At 40.2% G+C, this 23,476-nt stretch overlaps 1 protein-coding gene across 1 annotated transcript in view; it reads right to left on the bottom strand.

The window, feature by feature from the left end:
• synj2bp (synaptojanin 2 binding protein) overlaps positions 1-23,090 on the bottom strand; it is a 30,052-nt gene extending 6,962 nt beyond the window's left edge. Inside the window, 4 exon segments of the mRNA XM_072265774.1 lie at positions 3,628-3,723; positions 11,772-11,908; positions 22,924-23,065; positions 23,067-23,090. Coding sequence (XP_072121875.1) covers positions 3,628-3,723; positions 11,772-11,908; positions 22,924-23,065; positions 23,067-23,090 — 399 coding nt within the window.
• Between the last annotated feature and the right edge of the window lie 386 nt (positions 23,091-23,476).

Genomic DNA, 23,476 nt, shown 5'->3' with positions numbered 1-23,476 from the left:
TCACCCTTAGCTTTAAGTCAATTACCATTCGGATGCTAACATGTCAATTAACTTTCACATTTTATACATATGACTCACTGAAACTATGCCAACCCTCAAAGCACATTCATCAGTCCTATTTCCATACATACATCCCTATAGCTCATTCTTTCTCACACATTAATTAACAAGCCCCCTCCATCATGCCCCAATTCTCCTGCATTTACAGTGATAAGTAACTTCCCAACATACATAGTGCACTCTAAACTGTTGGAAGTTTGTTAGCAGGGAAGTGGAAGAGCTCCACTCTCCTTGGCTGTTAACAATTTCCCGTCTTTGAGATGCAGGAGGAAACTAGATTACTTAGTGGAAACCCACATGGTCAAAAGGAAAACATGTAAGGTCTTCACAGTATGAAGTCAAATACTCGGTTACTGCAGTTTTATGACAGCGGCATTAACTGCTGCACTGGGAGGGGAGGGAACGTCGACTCAGACCATGAGAGGCCTACATCGGGCATTTTCATGCCTTACAAGGCGCAGATTGGAAGTCTGTGTGGGGCGCCACTCCTCGCACAGACACTAGAGCAATGTGTGGTTAAGTGTCTTGCTCAAGGACACAAACACACTGCCAAAGCTGAGGCTCGAATTAGCGACCTTCAGATCACTAGACGAATGCCTGAACCATTTGGCCACATGCCCATCACAAATGCTGCACTACTGCTGGAAAACACCCATGAAAAGTGAATAAAATTCAACAGTGATGTCTTTAAGATTTCAATTCCAAAGTACTAAGAGTATTTAATGAAAAGCAAAGCCAGGTCGGTGTTTTTGCTCAGAGGACCAGGCTGCACTTGAAGTTTTTTTGTTGGTAAATTAACTTAGTTCAGTGGATAGTAAGTATCACATAGTAATAAAATAGATGCAACTGTTTTGTCTTCAGTTACTTAGTGCACTCTAAACTGCTGGGAATTTGTTAGCAGGGAAGTGGAAGTGTTCCACTCTCCTTGGCTGCTAATTTCCCATCTGTGGTATAATACATGGGGACTGTATTATTTCACAATCTGTAATCAGCTATGGTTCATCATTTTTGACCCTGAGATGGTGTTCCCTTAAGAAATGAAATACATTGGGAATAATCTGTGTGCCCTAGTTAACGAAGTTACCGCAAGACACTGAAGCCAAAACCAGATTGTTTGGCAAGATGGATCAAAATAAAAGTCAATTAAAAAATTAAAGCAATTAGCCCACAATTTTAATTAGTCCTAGTTTTTATTTTCTGCAATAGAATAAAATGCAGAATACAGGTTTCCCCCGCTATCCGAAGGTACAGCGTTCCTATGAAACAGTTTGTAAGCCAGAATGTTGTAAAGTGAATAAGCAATTACCATTTAATATGGGAAAAGATTTTGAGCGTTCCCAGACCCAAAAAATAACCTACAAAATCATGCCAAATAACACATAAAACCTAAAGTAACAGTAACATAGTAAAAACAGGAATGATATGATAATTACACAGCCTATATAAAGTAGAAATACTTTTCTGCAGCACTGTCTAGCACAATGAAAATCTCATGGAAGCGCTCTCGACAGAAACACGGCGCAAGCGCTCTCGACAGAAACACTCTCTCCAGTAACCTTTAAGCTATGAAGCTGCCAAATCATACCAAATAACACATAAAAATACACAGCCTATATAAAGTAGAAATAATGTATGTAGAGTGTAGTTTCACTTACCAGAATCGGGAAAACTCCAATAAATTGCAGTTTCATCACAGTTAAACACTTGCTTATACGAATAACCACCTGACGCAAACAGCAATCGCCTCTGATCTGGGCCGACATTTACGTGCCGGGCAGCACCTAATTAATTAGCTTGTTTATTTCGGCTTTTTTCTTAAAGATGTTCTGGCTGCGTTCTGACTACCGCTGCACCCCTGCATTCTTCGCGGCAATGTATTAGTCCGCGGCCCGGAGGTTGGTGACCACTGCTTAAACTATAAAGCTGCCCTCGCCTCAGAAACTGATCAAACCACCCATGACTACCTTTAAATTCCACTTTCGCAACACTTTCATCACCATCATCCAGTGCAGTTTCAGCTTATTAAAAAGACTGACTGATTTCTCCTTAAGTATAAGAAAACTTAACAGAACACCACGCTCTGTACACCCATCAATCCACTCAAGCAATAGACTTTCCATTTTATCCATTATTGGATGCCGACTAAGAGAGACCACTTTGCTACAAGCAGAACCAACAAACATTGGCAGCTTTCAAAATTCTTTCTCTCTGCATATAAATAGTGCGAATGGTGGACGCAGGCAAGTTCAACGCACAGACAATATCCTTACTTCGTTCACTACGATTGAAACACTTAATTATGTCTAGTTTTAAGAGCTCGTAACACCCTTAAGAGCTCTTTTAGGCTTTTCCAATACCTTAGAATTCATCTTGCTAACAGATGCACAAAATAAATCGAGATAAAGCATGTGTTTAAGCAATGCCAGAATGCAGTTCCGGGGGAGGAGCTTGGCTGTTCGGGCGCGTGCTGCCTTTTTTCGCGCCCTGCTTTTTCTTGTAACAGTGAAAACACCTGCTGTTAGCGAAAACAAGTAACTAACGTAGGTCTTTCGTAACAGCGAGGTGTCGTAAAGCGAATGTTCGGAAAACAGGGGCCACCTTTACGTGGGAGGCCTGATTTGGATCTCATTTTTTGATCTTGAGTTCTAAAATCTTACTATGAATCTGCACTTCAGGAAAAAAGTCACAACAAAGTGGACTAATGTGTGTGCATTCACCAACCATGAGGATGTTTGCTCACTCAACTGTGCCTTTGGATGATTCAGTGCATCACTGAAAGATATTCTTTTTAAGGACCAACTCCAAAGAATTTGCATTTAAATAGTGGATTTCACAATGTTAGAATGTTCCAAGCTGCATAACCATTTAAGTATACTAAAATACAATTTCAATTATAAACACAGTGGCCAGGATAAATACAGCATAAACTACAGGAACAGCAATGTGATAGGGACTTAACAATCTGTTTAAGTAACTCCAGCATCTGGAGAACCTCTTGTTTTTATGCTTTAGTAACATGGTTGACTATAAATACTAAACAAGACATTGCAAGGGTTAAAATGCAGGGAACTGCAAATGCTGGAAATACTCAGTAGCTCTGACAGCATCTGTGGAGAAATCAGATATTACACTCCAGAACAAATGATCTTTTACTGGAACTAATAAAAGTTCACTGAACTGAAGTATTGACTGTTTCCTCTCTGCAGTCATGCTACCTGATCTGTGGAGTATCAAAGTTCTTTGTTTCACTAATCTGTACTATGTATAAGTGACAGTGCTTACACATCTGCAGTGCAATTTAAATTTACAAACTTCTGACTCAAAAGAATGATTAATATAACCAAGCCAAAACTAACAAAATAATTTAAGTGAGTCCTTTCATGCAACATTATTCTAGCCAAATGGCTATTTGGCAGTAGGATCTTCAAAACAATATCCACATTTCAAAAAGCTCAAATAGAACATGGCCCTTCAGGATTCCCCTAAAAATAATGCAATAATATCTGAGGCAATTGGGAAAGGGAAGTTGGCTGATCAACATACAGACTTAACATTCACACATTTTACCTTTTTTAAAACCAACAGTGTCACCACATCACCAGAATTTCTAAATATTTCCACCGCCTCCTGATGAGTCACATTGGAAAGCTCTCGCCCATTGATCTAATTTATAAAAAGAAATATTTTTACATTACTGATGGAGTTAGGACATGTTATATGTAATCTAAAATAAGTTGTCATGGACTGGTTAATACAACTAATTAACCCGGCTAATGATCAACATTGGCGCATCTCAAGGATGTATGCTTTGTCCACTCTCTACTGTCTCTATACCCATTACTGTGTGGCTAGGCATAGCTCAAATGCCATCTATAAATTTGCTGATGATACAACGATTATTGGCAGAATCCCAGAGATGAGAGGGCATTCAGGAGTGAGATATACCAGCTAGTTGAGTGTTGTCACAGCAATAACCTTGCACTCAACGTCAGTAAGACTGAGAGCTGTTTGTGGACTTCAGAAAAGGTAGGACGAGGGATCACAAACTTATCCTCAGAGGGATCAAAATTGGAAAGAGTGACCAATTTCAAGTTCCTGGGTGTCAAGCTATCTGAAGATCTAACCTGGTCAACATACCTATGCGGCTATAAAGGCGGCAAGACAGCAGCTATATTTCATTAGGAGTTTGAGGAGATTTGATTCGACTCCTAAGACACTCAGAAACTTTTATAGATGTACTGTGGAGAGCATTCTGGCAGGCTTCATCACTGTCTAGTATGGGGGGACTATTGCACAGGATCAAATGAAGTTATAGAAAGATGTAAAATTAGCTAGCCGCTGTCGTATCCAAGACACTTTCAAGGAGCAGAGTCTCAGAAAGGCGGCGTCCATCATTAAGGACCTCCATCACCCAGGACCTGCCTTCTTCACACTGTTACCATCAGGAAGGAGGTACAGAAGCCTAAAGGCACACACTCAGTGATTCAGAAACAGTTTCTTCCATTCTGCCATCTGATTCCTAAATGGACAATGAACCCACGAACCCTTTTATTATTTCTGTTTTTGCACTATTTTTAATTTAACTATTTAATATGCATATATATACTTGGTGTAATTTAGTTTTTTCCTATATTACAATGCATTGCATTGTACTGCTGTCGCTAAGTTAACAAATTTCACGACATCTGGCAGTGATATTAAACCTGATTCTGATTAATCTTGCAGGGATGTAGAGACGTGCAAGTACAACAGAGCAGCAATTGCCCAAATATCAATAGGCTAAGATTAAGTTTAAAGTTCAAAGTACTTTTATTAAGGAATGTATACATTATACAAACCTTGAGATTAGTCTCCTCACAGGCAGCCACAAAACAAAGAAACCCCAAAAAAATTTTAAAAGACCAAACACGCAATGTATAGAGTGAAAAAAAAATTGTGCAAACAACAGAAGTAAGTAAATAGCATTTAGAATGAAAATGAGTCCATAGGTATGAAGCCTGGAGCAGCTAGAGCTGGCCACAGCCTCAGCTCAGTGCAGAGCCAAGTAAACGTAGAAGAGCCCTCAGACACAGAGCATGGAGTAGCCAGAACAGACCACAGCCTCAGCCTCAGTACAGCACAGAACTGAGTAAACGTCACAGGGGAATGAGTAGAACTGGCCCGAACCTCACCTCTTGTCCTGACACCCTGCCTTTTCAATTCATCTGGTCTGGTGTTTAAATTGTCTAAACATTGGGTTGTTCCTCACACTAAGACCCGGGCCCTGTTGCATCAATACGCTCTGGGCCTGGACCCCACCACCACGTTTCAGCCTGTTCCTGACCTTTCCAAATCTGCCTGGCGCTTAGATCAATCAAACCTCGCTTTCGGTTTAGATTGACGGGCCTTGAATCTGCCTGTCCTCTGCTCTGACTTTGCTCGGCTCCACTTGCCCTGACTTTGCCTCGAACATGCTTCGCACCCACACACTTCGACCCTCAACTCAGCCTCGCCTTTGCTTGCCTCTGTGGTGATCATTTACCATAAACTTTACAAGGAAAAGTTTTGTTAATAATGTATTTAGTTGTATTCTATGTTTTGTTTACCGCCAGTAAGTAGTCGCTGGGCTTCACCAGCGCCAACTTAAACTAGAAGATTAAAAGGTTATATGAAGTGGATAATCCCCAATATGTATTCAAAGGAATTTTAACCAGTATGTTCTAAGCTCAACTGAGGAAAGGACATTGCTGGATCTGGTAATGTGGAATGAGGTGAACCAAATGGCAATGGGAAAGCATTTGAAGAATGATCATTTTAAGGCTTAAACAGGGGATGGCAAGGAAGTCAAACATCTAAATTGGAAGAACACTCACAGAGAAATATAAGAGGAGGCAGGGCATTTAAATCTGAGAGCCTGCTCAGTCACTGAACATAATCAAGGCTGATCTATAGTCCACATCATACTACCATTCTCCTCATTCCTCGACGCCTTATGCCATAAGTAGCATGGCTTCTATAGCCCTCTGAGGTGGAAGATTCTACATCATCAGTGCAGAAACTTCTTCCTCTCAGTCTTAAATGTCTTGCCTTGTACACTGGGTCCAAAGGCTCTAAAACTACCCCCTCTAATATCCTCCAGCAAGGGGAAAGAAACCCCTTCAACTAGTTCATGTAGCCCAGTTTATGAACTAGATTCTTTACGTTTCAGTAAGATCTTCCATCATTCCCCTCGGGTCCACTGAACATGGGCTTTATCAAACAACTACCTCATTACCTGATAGTTACTCAATCCTAGCAATTAATGTGGCAAATCTTCCTGCATTCCCACTATTACAAGGACATTCTTCCTTTGGAAGGATGAATGAGATGGCACAGTCAAATAGTTCAAAAGTAAATTTATTATCAAAGTACATATATGTCATCATATACAATCCTGAGATTCATTTTCTTGTGAGCATTCACAGTAAGTACAAGAAACATGATAGAATCAATGAAAGACTGCACCCAACAAGACAGACAAACAATGTGCAAAAAACAAATGTACAAATGCAAAAAGAAAGAAACAATAATAATAATAATAAATAAGCAATAAATCTCAAGAACATAAAATGAAGAGTCCTTGAAAATGATCCCATAGGCTGTGGGAATAGTTCAGTGATGGGGTGAGTGAAGTTATTCCCTCTGGTTCAAGAGCCTGATGGTTGAGGGGTAATATCCGTTCCTGAACTTGGTGGTGTGGGTCCTGAGACCTTCTGTGCCTCTTTTCTGATAGCAGCAGTGAGAAGAAAGCATGGTATGGATGGCAGGGGTCCTTGATTTATGCTGCTTTCCTGCGACAGCGCTCCTTGTAGATACGCTCAATGGTGGGGGGGTTTTTACTTGTGATTGACTGGGCTGTATCCACTTTCTGTGGGCTTTTTTGTTCAAGGGTATTGGTTTTCCCGCACCAGGCCTTGATGCAACCAGTCAGTATACTCTCCATCACACACTTATTAGAAGTTTGTCAAAGTTTTAGATGACATGCCAAGTCTTCACAAACGCCCAAGAAAGTAGAGGCATTGTTGTGCTTTCTTCACAATGGCACATATTTGCTGGACCCAGTACAGATCCTCTGAAATGATAACACAGAGGAACTTAGAGTTACTGACGCTCTCCTCTTCTGATCCCCAGATGATGACTGGCTCAATGACTTTTGGTTTCCTCCTACTGTAGTCAATAATCAGCTCCTTGGTCTTGCTGACATTGAATGAAAGGTGTTGTGGCACCGATCAGCCAGATTGTCAATCTCACACCTATATGCTGATTCGTCACCACTTTTGATTTGGCCAACAATAATGGTATCATCAGCAAACTTATACAGTGGCATGCAAAATTTTGGGCACCCCTGGTCAAAATTTCTGTTACTGTGAATAGCTAAGCAAGTAAAAGATGACCTGATTTTCAAAAGGCATAAATGTAAAGATGACACATTTCTTTAATATTTTAAGCAAGATTACTTTTTTATTTCCATCTGTTACAGTTTCTAAATAACAAAAAAGGAAAAGGGCCTGAAGCAAAAGTTTGGGCACCCTGCATGGTCAATACTTAGTAACACCTCCTTTGGCAAGTATCACAGCTTATAAACACTTTCTGTAGCCAGCTAAGAGTCTTTCAGTTCTTATTTGGGGGATTTTCGCCCATTCTTCCTTGCAAAAGGCTTCTAGTTCTGTGAGACTCTTGGGCCATCTTGCATGCACTGCTCTTTTGAGGTCTATCCACAGATTCTCGATGATGTTTAGGTCGGGGGATTGTGAGGGCCATGGCACAACCTTTAGCTTGCGCCTCTTGAGGTAGTCCATCATGTTCAGGATCATTATCCTGTTGTAGAAGCCATCCTCCTTTCATCTTCAACTTTTTTTTTTTACAGACGGTGTGATGTTTGCTTCCAGAATTTGCTGATATTTAATTGAATTCATTCTTCCCTCTACCAGTGAAATGTTCCCTGTGCCACTGGCTGCAACACAAGCCCAAAGCATGATTGATCCACCCCCCACCATGTTTAACAGTTGGAGAGGTGTTCTTTTCATGAAATTCTGCACCCCTTTTTCTCCAAACATACCTCTGCTCATTGCGACCAAGAATTTCCATTTTAACTTCACCAGTCCACAGGGCTTGTTTCCAAAATGCATCAGACTTGTTTAGATGTTCCTTTGCAAACTTCTGATGCTGAATTTTGTGGTGAGGATGCAGGAAAGGTTTTCTTCTGATGACTCTTCCATGTAGGTCATATTTGTGCAGGTGTCGCTGCATAGTAGAACAGTGCACCAGCACTCCGGAGTCTGCTAAATCTTCCTGAAGGTCCTTTGCAGTCAAATGGGGGTTTTGATTTGTCTTTCTAGCAATCCTATGAGCAGTTCTCTCAGAAAGATCTCTTGGTCTTCCAGACCTCAACTTGACCTCCACCTTTCCTGTTAACTGCCATTTCTTAATTACATTACGAACTGAGGAAATGGCTACTTGAAAATGCTTTACTAGTTTCTTATAGCCTTCTCTTGCTTTGTGGGCATCATTTATTTTAATTTTCAGAGTGCTAGGCAGCTGCTTAGAGAAGCCCATGGCTGCTGATTGTTGGGACAAGGTTTGAGGAGTCAGGGTATTTATAAAGCTTTGAAATTTGCATCACCTGGCCTTTCCTAATGATGACTGAGCAAGCCATAGCCCTAACAAGTTAATTAAGGTCTGAGACCTTGGTAAAAGTTATCTGAGAGCTCAAATCTCTTGGGGTGCCCAGACTTTTGCATGGTGCTCCTTTCCACTCTAAAATTGTACAAAACAAAAATAATACACTAATCTTGCTTAAAATATTGAAAAAAATGTTTCATCTTTTACTTTATGACTTTTGGAGATGAGTTCATCTTTTACTTGCTTAGCTATTCACAGTAACAGAAATTTTGACCAGTGGTGCCCTAACTTTTGCATGCCACTGTATATAGCTTTGAAGCTGTGCTTAGCCTCAGAGTCATAAGTATAAAACAAGTACAGCAAGGGGCTAAGCACACCGCCTTGTTGCACAAGAATATATTGAGACCTAGGTTTTGAAGCTTATCGATTCATTCTGAGGGGATGATAGTGTTGAATGCAGAGCTGTAATCAATGAAGGGCATCCTGACGTATGCATCTTTACTGTCCAGAAGTTCCAGGGTTCAATGAAGAGCCAATCTGCTGCTGAGCTGTTTTGATGGTTGGCAAATTGGAGCATATCCAAGTTGCCTTTCAGGCAGAAGTTAATCTGTTTCATCACCAACCTCTGAAAGCACTTCATCATAGTGAATGTAAGTGCTACTGGACGAAAGTCACCAAAGTAGGTTACCACGTTCTTTTTAGGCACTGGTATAATTGAAGCCTGCTTGAGGCAGGTGGATACCTCAGACTGCCAATGCGAGAGGTTAAAGACACAAGTGAACACTCCAGCCAGTTGATCAGTACAGGTCTTCAGTATCAGCCAGGTACCCAATCTGGGGGATCACACTCCAGAAGGTTGCACCTAAGTCAGCTTCAGAGACTAAAATCACAGGGTCATCTGGGGTTATGGCGGTTTGTGAAAGTGCCTCCATGTTTTGACAGTTAAAGTGAGCATAAAAAGCATTGAGCTCATCTGGGAGCAAAACCTTGTCACCTATGTTGTTCCATTTCACTTTGGTTTGTAAGTGGTGATTATATTCAAGCTCCACCACAGCTGTTGAGCATTCTTCAGTGATTCAAATTTAGTCTGAAATTGCAATTTCACATACGAGATGGCTATCTAGAGATCGAAACTGGACCTCTTGTATGTTACTTGGTTGCCAGACCTGAACACCATTGATCTGGCACTCAACAGATTACAGACATCATGGTTCAACTAGGGATTCAGTCTGAGGAAGATGCTGAATGATTTTGTAGGGGCATACTCATCTACAAGTGTTTTTATAAACTTCATCACAACCGTGATGTATTCATTCAGGTCTTTGAGGTGGCCTCGAACATGGCCCAATCCACCGACCCAAAGCAATCCTGTAGCCGCTCCTCTGCCTCTTGCAACTATCTCTTTGTTGTGCTTACTTCTGGAGCCTTGCTCTTTATCCTCTGCCTGTTTGCAGGTCAGAGGAAGAAAGCCAAATGGTCAGATTTCCCAAAATGTGATCAATCCCAAAAATCAAAAGGTAAGTATCCCTTATGGAAGTATAGAAGTGGTCAAGTATGTTGTAATACCTGGTGCTACAGGTGATATGTTTATGATAATTGGGCAGAGAACTCTTCATTAAAGTCCCTGACAATGATTTGAAAGTCATCCAGGTAGGCCATTTCTTGGTTGCTGATGGTGGCACTCAGAACCTCAAGTGCTTACTGAACATCAGCCTTTGGCGGTATGTAAACTGTGGTTAGGATCGTGGAGGAGAACCCTGTTGTTAAGTAGAATGGTCGGCACTTAATCATTAGATGTTGCAGGTTGGATGAACAAGAATGCAACAAAGTTGCTGTGTCCAAGCACTACGAAGACTTTATCATGAAACACAAACCCCCACCTTTTGCTTTCTCCAAATTAGCAGTCCGTTCCATCAGACCTCGGGTCTGATTCCGAATTTGGCATTTCTTGAGTTAGCCATGTCTCCATGAAACACAGAATGCAAGAATCCCTCGTTACTTTTTGATACAGCAATGTTGCCCTTAGGTCCTCAATCTTGTTCTCCAGTGACTGTACATTTGCTAACAAGATGATGGATGAAGAAACATTTCGTACCCTGGTGTGTATCTCATTATGGTCCTTATAGTAGCAGAAAGACACCTTTTCTCCTGTACTCAAAGCCCCTCAAAACAAATGTCAATGTTATTTGCATAGAAGGTTGAAAGGTGGCAAATGTACCACCCTGAGAAAGTGCTTTGAAAGGTTTGAATTAAGGGGTGCCTTCATGGATTTGTGAAAGGAAGGTTGTGTTCTCCTAAACTAAATGTAATTTTTTGTATAGAAGGTTAAGAAAGGGAATGCAGTGGATATTCTCCACATAGATTTTATGGAAGGACAGTACAACAGACTGATTAACAAAACTGAGCCTCTTGGAACACAAGGGTCAGTATCTACCTGCATAAAAATAAAATTGCTTTACAAGAAATCATCATGTTGTGCTAACTGCTTCCCTCCCCCCACCCCCATAAATGAAGGATGGTAAACAGTCCTCATTGAGAGGACTAATTCATATGACGGACATTGGAAAAAATTAAAATTTCACCATCTGCCAATGATAAGGTCTGCTCAGATTTGTCGAGGACAAGACCATAATCCAAAAGAATGGACAGATAAATGGAAGATAAAATTTAATAAAAGGAAGTATGAACTGATTTATGTTGCAGGAAAAGATGCAGAGAGATATCACAGACATCAGTTCTAAGGTGTGTACAGGGACATATGCAGCCAGCAACCCATGGGCATAAACATGTGAAGTTGGCAGGACATACTTCTAGCAAAGCATGTGGAATCTTGAGTTTCAAGAATCTCTAGAGATATTAAGTACAAATACATAGAAGTAACACGAAACAGAGTATTGTTATCCGTTCTGGTTACCGTTACTTAAGAAGCATGTGAAGGTCCTTAAGATGGTGTGGAGAATTACCAGATTAGTTCTTTGGATGAAGATTTTAACTACAAGGTTATATCAGAGAATCTGTCATTGTTTAAGATTAAATTCATATCCAATGAGTATTCAAAACAGATGTCTTACTGCTAAGATTTGGTCTTTTTCTTTTAACCGTCCATCAAGACCTGCTGGTCCATCAGCTTTAATTTTGCTCACGTAGATTGCACTGTCCTTACAATTGGGCTGGTAATCGGTTCCTCCAATAATATTGAATCCCAACCCTACAAATGAGCAAGGTCATAAATAAACATAGTTAAAAGAAAAATACCTTATCAACAACAGCTAGTATAGCACAAGTTTTCTGAAATGAAATGTATCTTCTGAAATCTTCAATGAAAGTCCGAACAGCAATACCTTTTGATCAACTTGGAATAGGACATTTACATTGTGAGATCAGCCTAATTTTAAGCACTTCAAACACACTCGTAATAAATTCTAATTAGAACAGCAAAAAGGATGTGTCCATGATATTTCTTAGTCAGATACTTTCTCCTGTATGATCCAGATTTTCAAAGCTCCATCACTCAAGACATGCTTCTAGAAGCCTGAAGCCTAGCTTCCGGAATTCCCTCATAACTTAACAACACTCTTGTTTTCCTCTCATACAGTCGTAGAACACTGCACCACACAAAAACGCTTTTCAACCCATCTAGTCCATAGCCCTCCATACCACTCCTATCCATGTACTGTACATATCCAAATTTCTCTTAAACGTTGAAATCAAACCTGCATTCACCACTTCCACTGGCAGCTCATTCCACACTCTCACCATCCTCTGAATGAAGTTTCCCCTCATGCTCCCCTTAAACATTTCATCTTTCATACTTAATCCATGACCTCTAGTTCTAGTCTCACCTAAACTCAGTGGGAATAGCCTGCTTACTTTTACCCAATCTATATCCCTCATAATTTTGTATGCATCTATCAAATCTCCCCTCATTCTCCTACACTCTACAGAATAAAATCCAAATCTACTCAACCTTTCCCTATAACTTAGGTGCTCAGGGCTTGGTATCAGCTTTGTAAATTTTCTCTGCACTCTTTCAATCTTATTGACATCTTTCCTATAGGTAGGTGACTAAAACTACACACAATACGCCAAATTAGGCCTCACCAATGTCCTATACTACTTCAACATAATATCCTAACTCCTGTACTCAATACTTTGATTTATGTAAGCCAATGCAACCCTATCTAACTGTGTTGTCATGTTCAAAGAATTATGGATAAGTATTCCCAGATCCATCTATTCTACCACACTACTCAGTGTCCTAGCACTCACCGTGTAAGTCCTATCCTGGTTTGTCCTTCCAAAGTGCAACACCTCACATTTGTCTGCATTAATTTCTATCTGCCATTTTCATCCCACTTTTTTCAGCTGGTTCAGATCCAATTGCCAGCTTTGATAGCCTTCCTTGTTGTCCATCACACCCCCATCCTGGTGTCATCCTCAAATTTGCTGATCCAGTTTACTACATTATCATCCAGATCATTGATACTGATGATAAACAACAATGCATCTCATACTGATCCCTCTAGTACACCACTTGTCACAGCGCTCCAATCAGAGAGAGATCCATCTATCACCACTCTCTGGCTTTTCCTCCAAAGCCAACGTTGGAATCAATTTACCTCCTCACCCTAAATACCAAGCAACTAAAACTTCTTGACCAGCCTCCCATACGGGATCTTGTCAAAGGCCATGCTAAAGTCCCTATAGACAACATCCATTGCTTTGCCTTCATCAACTTTCCTGGTAACTTCCTCGAAAAACTCTATAAGATTGGTTAGACACAACCTACTATACAAACAGCCATGTTGGCTATTCCTATCCAAATACTTACATATGCAGTCCCTGAGAATACCTTTCAAGAACTGACCCGCTACTGATATCAGGCTCACCAGCCTCTAATTTCCCAGCTTATTCTTAGAGCTGGAGTTCCCAACTATTTTTATGCCATGGACCCCTACCATTATCTGAGGGGTCCATGGACCCCAGGTTGGGAACTTCTGTCTTAGAGCCTTTCTTAAACAAAGGAACAACATTCGCTATCCTCCAATCTTTCAGCACCTCACCCATGCTTCAGCATGTTTTAAGTATCTCTGCTAGGATCCCTGCAATTTTTGCACTAGCATCACCCAGGATCTTTGGAAACCTTACCATGCCCTCGGGATTTATCCACCCTAATTTGCCTCAAGACAGTAAACACCTCCTGCTCTTTAATCTCTATGTAGCCCATGACCTCACTACTGCTTTGCCTCGCTTCTATTGACTATGTCCACCTGCCGAATAAATACAGATACAAAGAAAGCATTTAAAATCTTGCCCATCACTTTCGGCTCCATGCATAAATGACCACTCTGATCTTCAAGAGGGCCAATTTGTCTCTTGCTATCCTCTTGCTCTTACTATATCTGTAGAAGATATCTGTAGATTTCCCTTCACCTTGTCTGCTAGAGCAACCACATGCCTTCTTTTAGCTCTCCTGATTTCTTTCTTGTGTTCTCTTGCATTTTGCCTATACCTGCTATACATCTCTTTCCTCTTCTTAACGAGGGCCTCAATATCTCTCAAAAAAACAAGATTCCTCAAACCTGTTACCTTTGCTTGTTATTCTGACAGGAATATACAAATTCCATACTCTCAAAATTTCACTTTTGAAGACCTCCCACTTACCAAGTACACTTTTGCTGTCCCAATCCCCACTTGCCATTAATATTGGCTTTTCCCCAATTTAGAATCTCAACCAGAGAATTACACTTATCCTCTCCATAATTATCTTGACTAATAGCATTATAACTAGATGCAAAGTGTTCCCCTACACAAAAACTGTCACCTGCCCTGTCTCATTTCCTAATAGGAGATCTAGTATTGCATTCTCTATGTATTAAATAAAGGAAATTTTCTTGAACAAACTTAAACAAAATCTATCCTGTCCATCCCTTTATTAGTATAGGACTCCCAGTCGATATGTAGAAAGTTAAAAGCATCTACTATCACAATCTCATGTTTCTTGCAACAATCTGTGATCTGTCTACAAATTTGCTCTTCTACGAAGGTAAATCCCACTGATAGTTGGGTGGTTTTTAATACAATTCCGTTAATGTGGTCATCCCCTTTGTATTCTTTAGTTCCACCCATATAGCCTCAGTACAAGTTCTCGTGCCTGCCCTTTCTGAGGAATATGTGATATTTTCCCTAATAATGTGATCCCTTCACCTTTAAACCCTTCTGCTCTATCACATGTAAAACAATAAATTCCAAGAACATTGAGCAGCCAGTGCTGCCCCTCCTGCAACCAAGTGCCACTAATAGCTACAATGTCATAATTTCATGTGCTGATCCATGCCCAAACCTCATCTGCCTTTCCTACAACACTCCTTGCAATGAAATATACGCAGCTCAGAACAGTAGTCACACCGTGTCGAACCTTGTGACTATGATCGAAAATCAGTCATGTTCATGGAATAAAATCAGAAACTTCACTACACAGAATAAGATCATTCAAGCAAATATGACCATGTCTTTTGAAAGAACTGCTCAAGCTAATACCAACTTTCAGCATGTTATGTGTAACCCAGCAGATCATACCTCCAGTATACCCAAGCATTTTTAAGAGTGGTAAAGCGTTTCTACTCTTTTGGACGCTGTGCTCATTGATCCCTTCCACACTATAGTTAGAATCTTGATCTACCTTTTAATATTCCAGACAATTACCATAAATCTATGATTGTTTTTTTCACCCCATTTTCTCCCTGCACCAATTTGGCGCATTGGGCAGCGACCTTGCCGTTTTTTGTGTGTCTGTTTTATGAGGCCAAGTTGCTTGTTCAACCCAGCACTGTGCAAGAACTCGTGCAAGGAGCTGGACGAACTTGAACTCGGGACCTCTCGCTCCAAAGTCTGGTGCGGATGCCAGTGCACCACCAGAAGAGATACTAAAGGAAATAAGTCTTACACACATCAATTAAGTCTTCCCCTTTCCAAGTCTATTCAACCTTTCCCCAATTAAAATTTTCTATTTCGGGAAATCACACACAACAAGCTTGCTGCTTGTGCTACTGAAGATGAGGTGATTGATAGCTGTGCTGGAACCAGTTAAAAGTCCAAAGATAGTGATAGATCAGAGGTAGTTATTTACAAACTAGAGATTCAAATGTCCAAGGAACAACTAGTGGTTCGTTAATTCACCAGGAAAAAATGCAAAAATGAACCTGAATGATAGGGTTGCTAAATCATAAACACAAAAAATTCTGCGGATGCTAGAAATCTAAAGTAACTGGAAGAATTCAGCAGATCAGACAGCATCTGTCAAGGCCCTGAAGAAGGGTCTTGACCCAAAACATCGACTGTTTATTAATTTCTATACATGCTGCCTCCAGCATTTTTTGAGGGTTGCTAAATCACTGTTTTTGAAGAGGCCACTTTAATTTACCATTTTAAGATTAACAGTTATACATGGCAGAAACAAAAATTGCTGTTGACAAACTAAGCAAAATGTCAGTGACTAATCAAATGCCTCCCTGTGTTTCACTATAGAATATTCAGCATCGACTAGAAGGGCCTAGATGGCCTGTTTCCGCGCTGTAATTGTTATATGGTTATATGAACATCCCACCAGTAGCAGTAGCATTCATTTGTTCCTCCATCAGGATAAAACTAAGCGATAGTTGTCCATAGCAATTACCTCAATTTTCCTTCTGAATATGCTAAGCTGCTAGAAGAAAAATTTAACCTAACTCAATTAAATTTCCCATCAGACTATTCTGCTATAAAGAACATCTATTTCTTGCTCCTGAACCACCTCAACACGGAACTGATTCCACAGCCTACGCACTTACTTTCAAGGACTCTACAACTCATGTTCTCAGTATTATTTTTTTTTTTGCATTTGCAGTTGGTCTTTTGCAAATTGCCTGTTTATCATTGACTCCATTGTATTTCTTTGTTCTGTGAATGCCTGCAAGAAAATGAATGAAATTTACTTTGATAATAAATTTACTTTGAACTTTGAATAATCCAAGCCATGTTCATGCTAATCCAAGTTCATGCAAAAAGCACAACATGTTGACAGGTGAATACTGACTACTAATTCTGAAAAAATTCTATTGGTTTCCCATGTTCTAGGAGGACAGATGACAATTTGTTGAATGCACCATTACATCTCCAAAACTACTCACACTGGCACAGTGCTGTGACCTTCATTCTGCCGCACAACCACTGCCACTCCCAACTACAGCAGCTTTTAAGCTATTGTACTGTGGCTGCCATTGATCATACATTGGCTTGCTTCCCAGTGGTCAGTGTGGCACAAACACTACGTGCAAACTCTACAAGCAGTACTTAAAGAATGAGGATGAAAACTATCTAACTGTTTTTCTACTGGGGATTTTAGCATTTACAGGTCACGTGATTTGACTCAACAGAATCAGAATCATAAAGCCATTGGGGATCAGTTGAGGTTGCTCAAAGGCCTATGAAATGTGTAATATAGCCTGGCCTGTGAATTCCATTTGGTTTATAAAACAGAATAAACACATTGAAGAACATTTTCTTTCTTGTCTTTTCCTATGCTTTTTCCTTCTCTCTCCCACTTGCTTTATAAATACATTGTACAACCAGCGATATTTCTTTGGTCATCATATCTTACATAAGGTACAAAAATGTCATAAGACTACAAATGCTAGCTCGAACACATTCCTTGTTTATGGAAAAAATACGACCTGTTGAAAAGGTAAATATTAACTATGATTTCCAATTCTGAAAAGTTCCTTACAACAAAACTAGGAGGACTGAAACTTCCACTGAGATTCTGCATTGGGGTTTCTAATTAATTGGGGAGGCCATTCCCATGAGTTAAGTCTGAGTTTAGAGATTAGAAATTGGGAAAAGGATAGCAATAAAGGCATGGATAAAGATTTTGATAACAATAAGTAAGAGTAGAAAAATTCGAAGTTGAAGGCAAGCAAGCTTGGTGCAAGGTAAAACTGAATACGTAGCTCAACCCGAGAGCAAGCACAAACATCCCTTCCAGGCATCATTTGCTACAGCTCAAGTAGTTGGTGTCATGAAGTCACAGGGTCATGAAACAGGCCCTTTGGACAACCTGCCCAAGCCAACTGCCTTTTTGTGAGCTAGTCCCACCTGCCCATAACCTTCTAAATCCCTCCTATCTATGTACAAACATTTGTACTTATCTATATATGTCTTGGAAATGTCATTAACGTGCCCATCTCAACTATTTCTGGAAGCTCTTTGTGTGAAGATGTCTCTTTAAAATCTCTCACCTCTGATCTTCAAACTATACCCAATTGTTTTCAATAGGTTTTCAAAAGGTACATTTAGTGTCAGAGAAATGTATACAATATACATCCTGAAATTCTTTTTCTTTTTTTTAAGCACACCCTTCCTGGGGAAAAGACTATGTAATCTTAAGTACTTCTATCATCTCACACCTCGTTCACCTACATTTCAGGGAATTAAGTCCTAGTCTACGCAACCTCTTGTAACTCAGGGCTCTATGTGCAGGTAACATCCTGGTAAACCTCTTTTGCACTCTTTCTAGTTTAATAAGATCTTTCCTATAACAGGGTGACCAAAACTGTACATAATACTCCAAGTGCAGTCTAACCAACATCTTATGTAACTGCATCACTACTTTCCAACTGTTACACTCAGTGCCCTGATTGATGAAAACAGTGTACCAAACACTTTCTTTTCCACCCTATCTACCAGTGTTGCCACTTTTAATAAACTATGCAACTGAACTCCTAGATCTCTCTGTTCAATAACAGTCCCCGGGGCACTACAATCATTGTACAAGTCTTTTCCTTGTTTGAGGTCCCAAAATATAGTAACTCACATTTATCTAGATTGAAAGTCATTTGACAATCCTTAGCCCACATCCATTGTTGATCCAAGATCCCCTGTAATTCTTCATAGACTTCTACACTATCTAAAACACCTATTTTAGTATATCTGCAGACTTACTAACCATGCTTTGTACATTCATATCCAGATTGTTTATACACACTGAATGGCCACTTTGTTCTTTACCTAATAAAGTGGCCATTGAGTGTATGATCATGGTCTTCTGCTGCTGTAGCCCATCTACTTCAAGATTCAACATGTGCATTACGAGATGCTCTTCTGCTCACCACTATTGTAAGACATGGTTATTTGAGTTACTGGCCACTTCCCGTCAGCTTGAACTAACCTGGCCATTCTCCACTGACCTCTCACATTAAAAAGACATTTTCTTCTTTTTTTTTAAATTTTATTTTTATTTGGATAAGGAATTCACAAATATCATGTACTTTTTTCACACATATAACCTTTTCCATTTTTTTATATGTATAAAACTACAATTATTTATACATTCTTAAGTACACATTGAGATGATATAAAAGGAAAATAAACATTTAAATAGATAATTATGTACTGTGGTAAATCTAACCTATTAGGCTAAGTAATGGAATTAGTTATTTCTAACGTAAGTACCCCTAGTCTAAATGTTTGTTTTTTTTTGTTTTCTTTTGGAAAATAGAGAATTAACACAAGTAAAGGGAAAGATTTGGGAAAGGGGTTAAAAAAAATGAAAAAATTAAGTAAGTACATAGGGATTGGATAATTATGTCTGCGGGCAGGAGCAAGCATGAACAAATTAGGATATAAACACCTACAATGGTTGATACATAGGCTTATATACAACATTTTGGACCAGTGGAAATGGTCCAGAAGGGTTATATGGAAACTATTATTACCATTTTTCTTAAAAAGACATTTTCACCCACAGAACTGGCTGCTCACTTGATGCTTTCTGTTTCTCACACCATTCTTGGTAAACTCCAGAGATTTTGCCATGTGAGAATCCCAGGACATCAGCAGTTTCAAACCACCCCATCTGACAACAACAATCATTCCATGGTCAGTACAATAGTGAACCATTTTCCTAAATAATCTGCCTATCGACACGACATCTCTCTACTTATAATTTTTAAACCAAGTAAGATTTTATACATCTCTAATAAAGTTGCATTTGGGAACTTAAGCCTGTTCTGTGATTCACGAAAACCATAGATAATCTTTCTTTCATCACCCAGGGCATACCCTCTTCTCATTGCTACCATCAGGAAGCAGTTACAGAAGCCTGAAAGCTTACACTCAGCGCTTCAGGAACAGCTTCTTCCCCCTGCCATACAATTCCTAAATGGACATTGAATCCATGAACACTACCTCACTTCTTTTTAGTAATATATATTAGTTCCATTTTTGCACTATTTTTAATCTATTTAATATACATATATATTCTTACTGTGATTGATTTACTTATTTTTATTTTCTGTATTATCATGTATTGCATTGCATTGCTGCTGCTAAGACAAGACATTTCACAACACATGCCTTTGATGATAAACATGATTCTGAACTCTGCTTGCCTAAAACTAATAATATTTCCTTGTCATCCAAAATACTATTCATCAATTGTAAACTCAGATTTGTACATTGGCTGAGCTTCATAGCTAACTGGGCTTGAGAATACCAAAAAAAAATCAAAGTTTCAACTCAAATGTGGAAAGATTCACCCTGCTTAACCTTTGTTATAAAACAACCTTTTCATCCCAGAGAACAGGAATTCTGCAGATGCTGGAAATTCAAGCAACACACATCAAAGTTGCTGGTGAACGCAGCAGGCCAAGCAGCATCTGTAGGAAGAGGTGCAGTCGACGTTTCAGGCCGAGACCCTTCATCAGGACTAACTGAAGGAAGAGTGAGTAAGGGATTTGAAAGTTGGAGGGGGAGGGGGAGGGGAGGGGGAGATCCAAAATGATAGGAGAAGACAGGAGGGGGAGGGATAGAGCCAAGAGCTGGACAGGTGATAGGCAAAAGGGGATACGAGAGGATCATGGGACAGGATCTCCCCTTCCCCCTCCAACTTTCAAATCCCTTATTCACTCTTCCTTCAGTTAGTCCTGACGAAGGGTCTCGGCCTGAAACGTCGACTGCACCTCTTCCTACAGATGCTGCTTGGCCTGCTGCGTTCACCAGCAACTTTGATGTGTGTTGCTTTTCATCCCAGAGATTTTCTTTCTGACTATTTCCCAAACTGCCTTCGATATATTCCCCCACAAATATCTCAAAAATTTATACATAGTACCTCATACTGTCTCCAACCCCTTGCTAGTTGCAGCAACGACTTCCAATATTTTCGTACTACACAATTAAACAACCGTGATGGGCTGGGTGAGGAGAAGATGGTCAACTAGTATGGCTAGAGTAGGATGGAGAACCTCTAGAGCAGGGATTCCCAACGTGGGGTCCAAAGACTCCTTGCTTAATGGTATTGGTCCATGGCATAAAAAAATGTTGGGAATCCCTGCTCTAGAGGAAGATTTTCAAAGTAATCATGAAGGATGTCATATTCATCTTGATAAGTGGTGCTGTAGTGAGATGGAACTTGCTCGAAGAGGGAGAGATACGGGAATCTCAAAAACACTGTAAATCCATTTAAGGAGATGACAACCCCATCAAGATCTTGAAATTAAAGGGAGGTGGCAGTTAGGATAGTTGGCTGCAAGCACAAAAGATGCTAAGATTTATTGTGTGGTTGATAATGGTGGACTTATAGAGGAGGGTGAATTTTTTTGAGAGGGAATATTAGCAATATTAGCAGATATTATGGGTTCAGGCAACTTGATCATCAACATTTCAGTAGGACTGGGGACAAAGGAGTAGCAGACAGATTCAAGATTGTAGAAGATATAATAATAATAAAAAAGAAAGAAATTAGAGGATGAGACAGGAGCCAGTGGAAGTGTGGCCTGATAGGCCAAGGGAAAGAAAAAAATTGTTTTCCCCAAAATTTCATGGAGCTTATTAGAAGCAGAGGATATGACAGAAAAGATGCAAGAAGGAAAAATTGTTTACATTATATAAGCCAGAAGCTGTCTCGGCTTTCCAGCTTGTGTCTTTGAAAAAAAATGCTCCCTTAACTCTGGAGGATTTCTAAAATAGAAGTATCTGGAAAAGTACTGAGCAGCTCTAATTTCTTCAGGAGGAACACAAGGTGGCCAAGTAAATTGGCAAAGGACCACAGCATCTCTCAAACATCACATCCATCAGACTAAACAACTTCTATCCCACTGGTCGCAGATTATGTACAGGAATCTTCAACAACCTCAGTCCAACAAAACCACGGTGAAAGTAAATCTTTGAGCATGATAGAACTGCTTCAGATGATGATCCAGGAATCAATATGCAATGTTTTTGTTTAAATGCCTGCAGATCAAAATGCACCCTCAAAAATATAAAGGTTTCATAAAAAGTGATTTATGTCAACTTTCTCACCGATCTCCAAATCAAAGGCTATTTTTTTTAAACTGAATAAAATTATAGACAAGATTGTTATAGAGAAATCAAACCAGAAAATGCTTGAAATACTCAGCTTGACATGCATAGTTTTAGTGATAGGGAATTGACTAAAATGCTATTCGTCTTTCTTAAGGTGCTGCCTAACCACCTCAATAGTTGCAATCTTCATTTTGCTTTATAGTAGATCTCCAGGTTCAACTATTATTCTGTTTTGGAAGCAAATATGTACTTTTGATATGAAGACTCAAGAGAATGTATACCACCAGAGTCCAGAACCACAAAATCTTCATGAGGAACTAAGTGGATTGAGTCTCCACATTTCAGTCATATTGTTGCATCTCACCCAACAAATATTGCCCAACTCACTCAATTCCTCCTGCAGATTGTTTATTGCACTTCTGACATAACAGGAATGCTTGCACCTGCTCCAAGATCTATTTTAATACCTTCTCCTCAGGTAGGTGTCCCATCTGAAATGAGGAGCAACTTGCTCTGCAAGAACCCTGTTCATTCCTCATCACACTCCATAAAGTTTGTTCCATCAAAGCCTTAATGCATTACTACTTCCGTCCTTTTGACGTCCATTCCATAAAGACCGCAGCAACTACCTGTATGCTCACGTCCTTTCTTATCTACATACCACATCCAAACCTACGCACCTACTGCCCACAAGCCTCATGAATTTTCAGTTGCATACATCCTCACTTGCCTGCCGACACACATTCACTGCTGGCGAATACATTAACTACCGTCCTAAGTATCCACCTCCCCTACAAAGGTACTTTGCCCTCCAAGTGCCCCCTTCCCATCACTCGTTGCCTTCCCCCACATCCACACGCCAATTACCCCTAATGTTGAGTTTACCTGAAGCGCCTCGCTTCAGACTAATTTCCTCAGTCAGGGTGGTGTAAGGCGTGCAGCTCATGCTGACACCTGAGGAAAAGCCCGCAGGAAGAGCAAAGCCACCCAACGCGACCGCAGAGCCGAAGCCACGCACAAGCGGAAACCAACCAGCGAGCCTTCTCGCACATGCGTCCTTGGAGGTGGAGGGAGTCCCACGACGTGCGCATGCGCACTCAGCATCCGTCCGGCAACACCGTTCGCGCATGCTCCTGACTACCTGTACCTACACTGTGCAGTTGTCCAGGCTCGTACCGGCACCCCATGACAATAGTGGTTTGCGAATGCGCATCATTTGGTTTTGAAAAGCAGAAATGTCCGCATTATAATTTAATACCGCACCCATTGTCTTGCGATGAAGATTTCGGTAATACCTTTGAGGGGCGAGAAGAGGGCAGATTTGTTGGCTGATGAACATTGGCAAAAGAAGCACTTCGTTCCTTGGAGAGAACTCTGTTTCTGGAGCTCAATAAAATAGAATTTGACCAACATGACACCTGTGCTTTCTACAATATAC

The sequence above is a fragment of the Mobula birostris genome, chromosome 1, assembly GCF_030028105.1.
Source record: "Mobula birostris isolate sMobBir1 chromosome 1, sMobBir1.hap1, whole genome shotgun sequence".
Lineage (NCBI taxonomy): Eukaryota > Metazoa > Chordata > Chondrichthyes > Myliobatiformes > Myliobatidae > Mobula > Mobula birostris.
The sequence above is the reverse complement of the archived record's forward strand: the minus strand, read 5'-3'. Positions and strand labels throughout refer to the sequence as shown.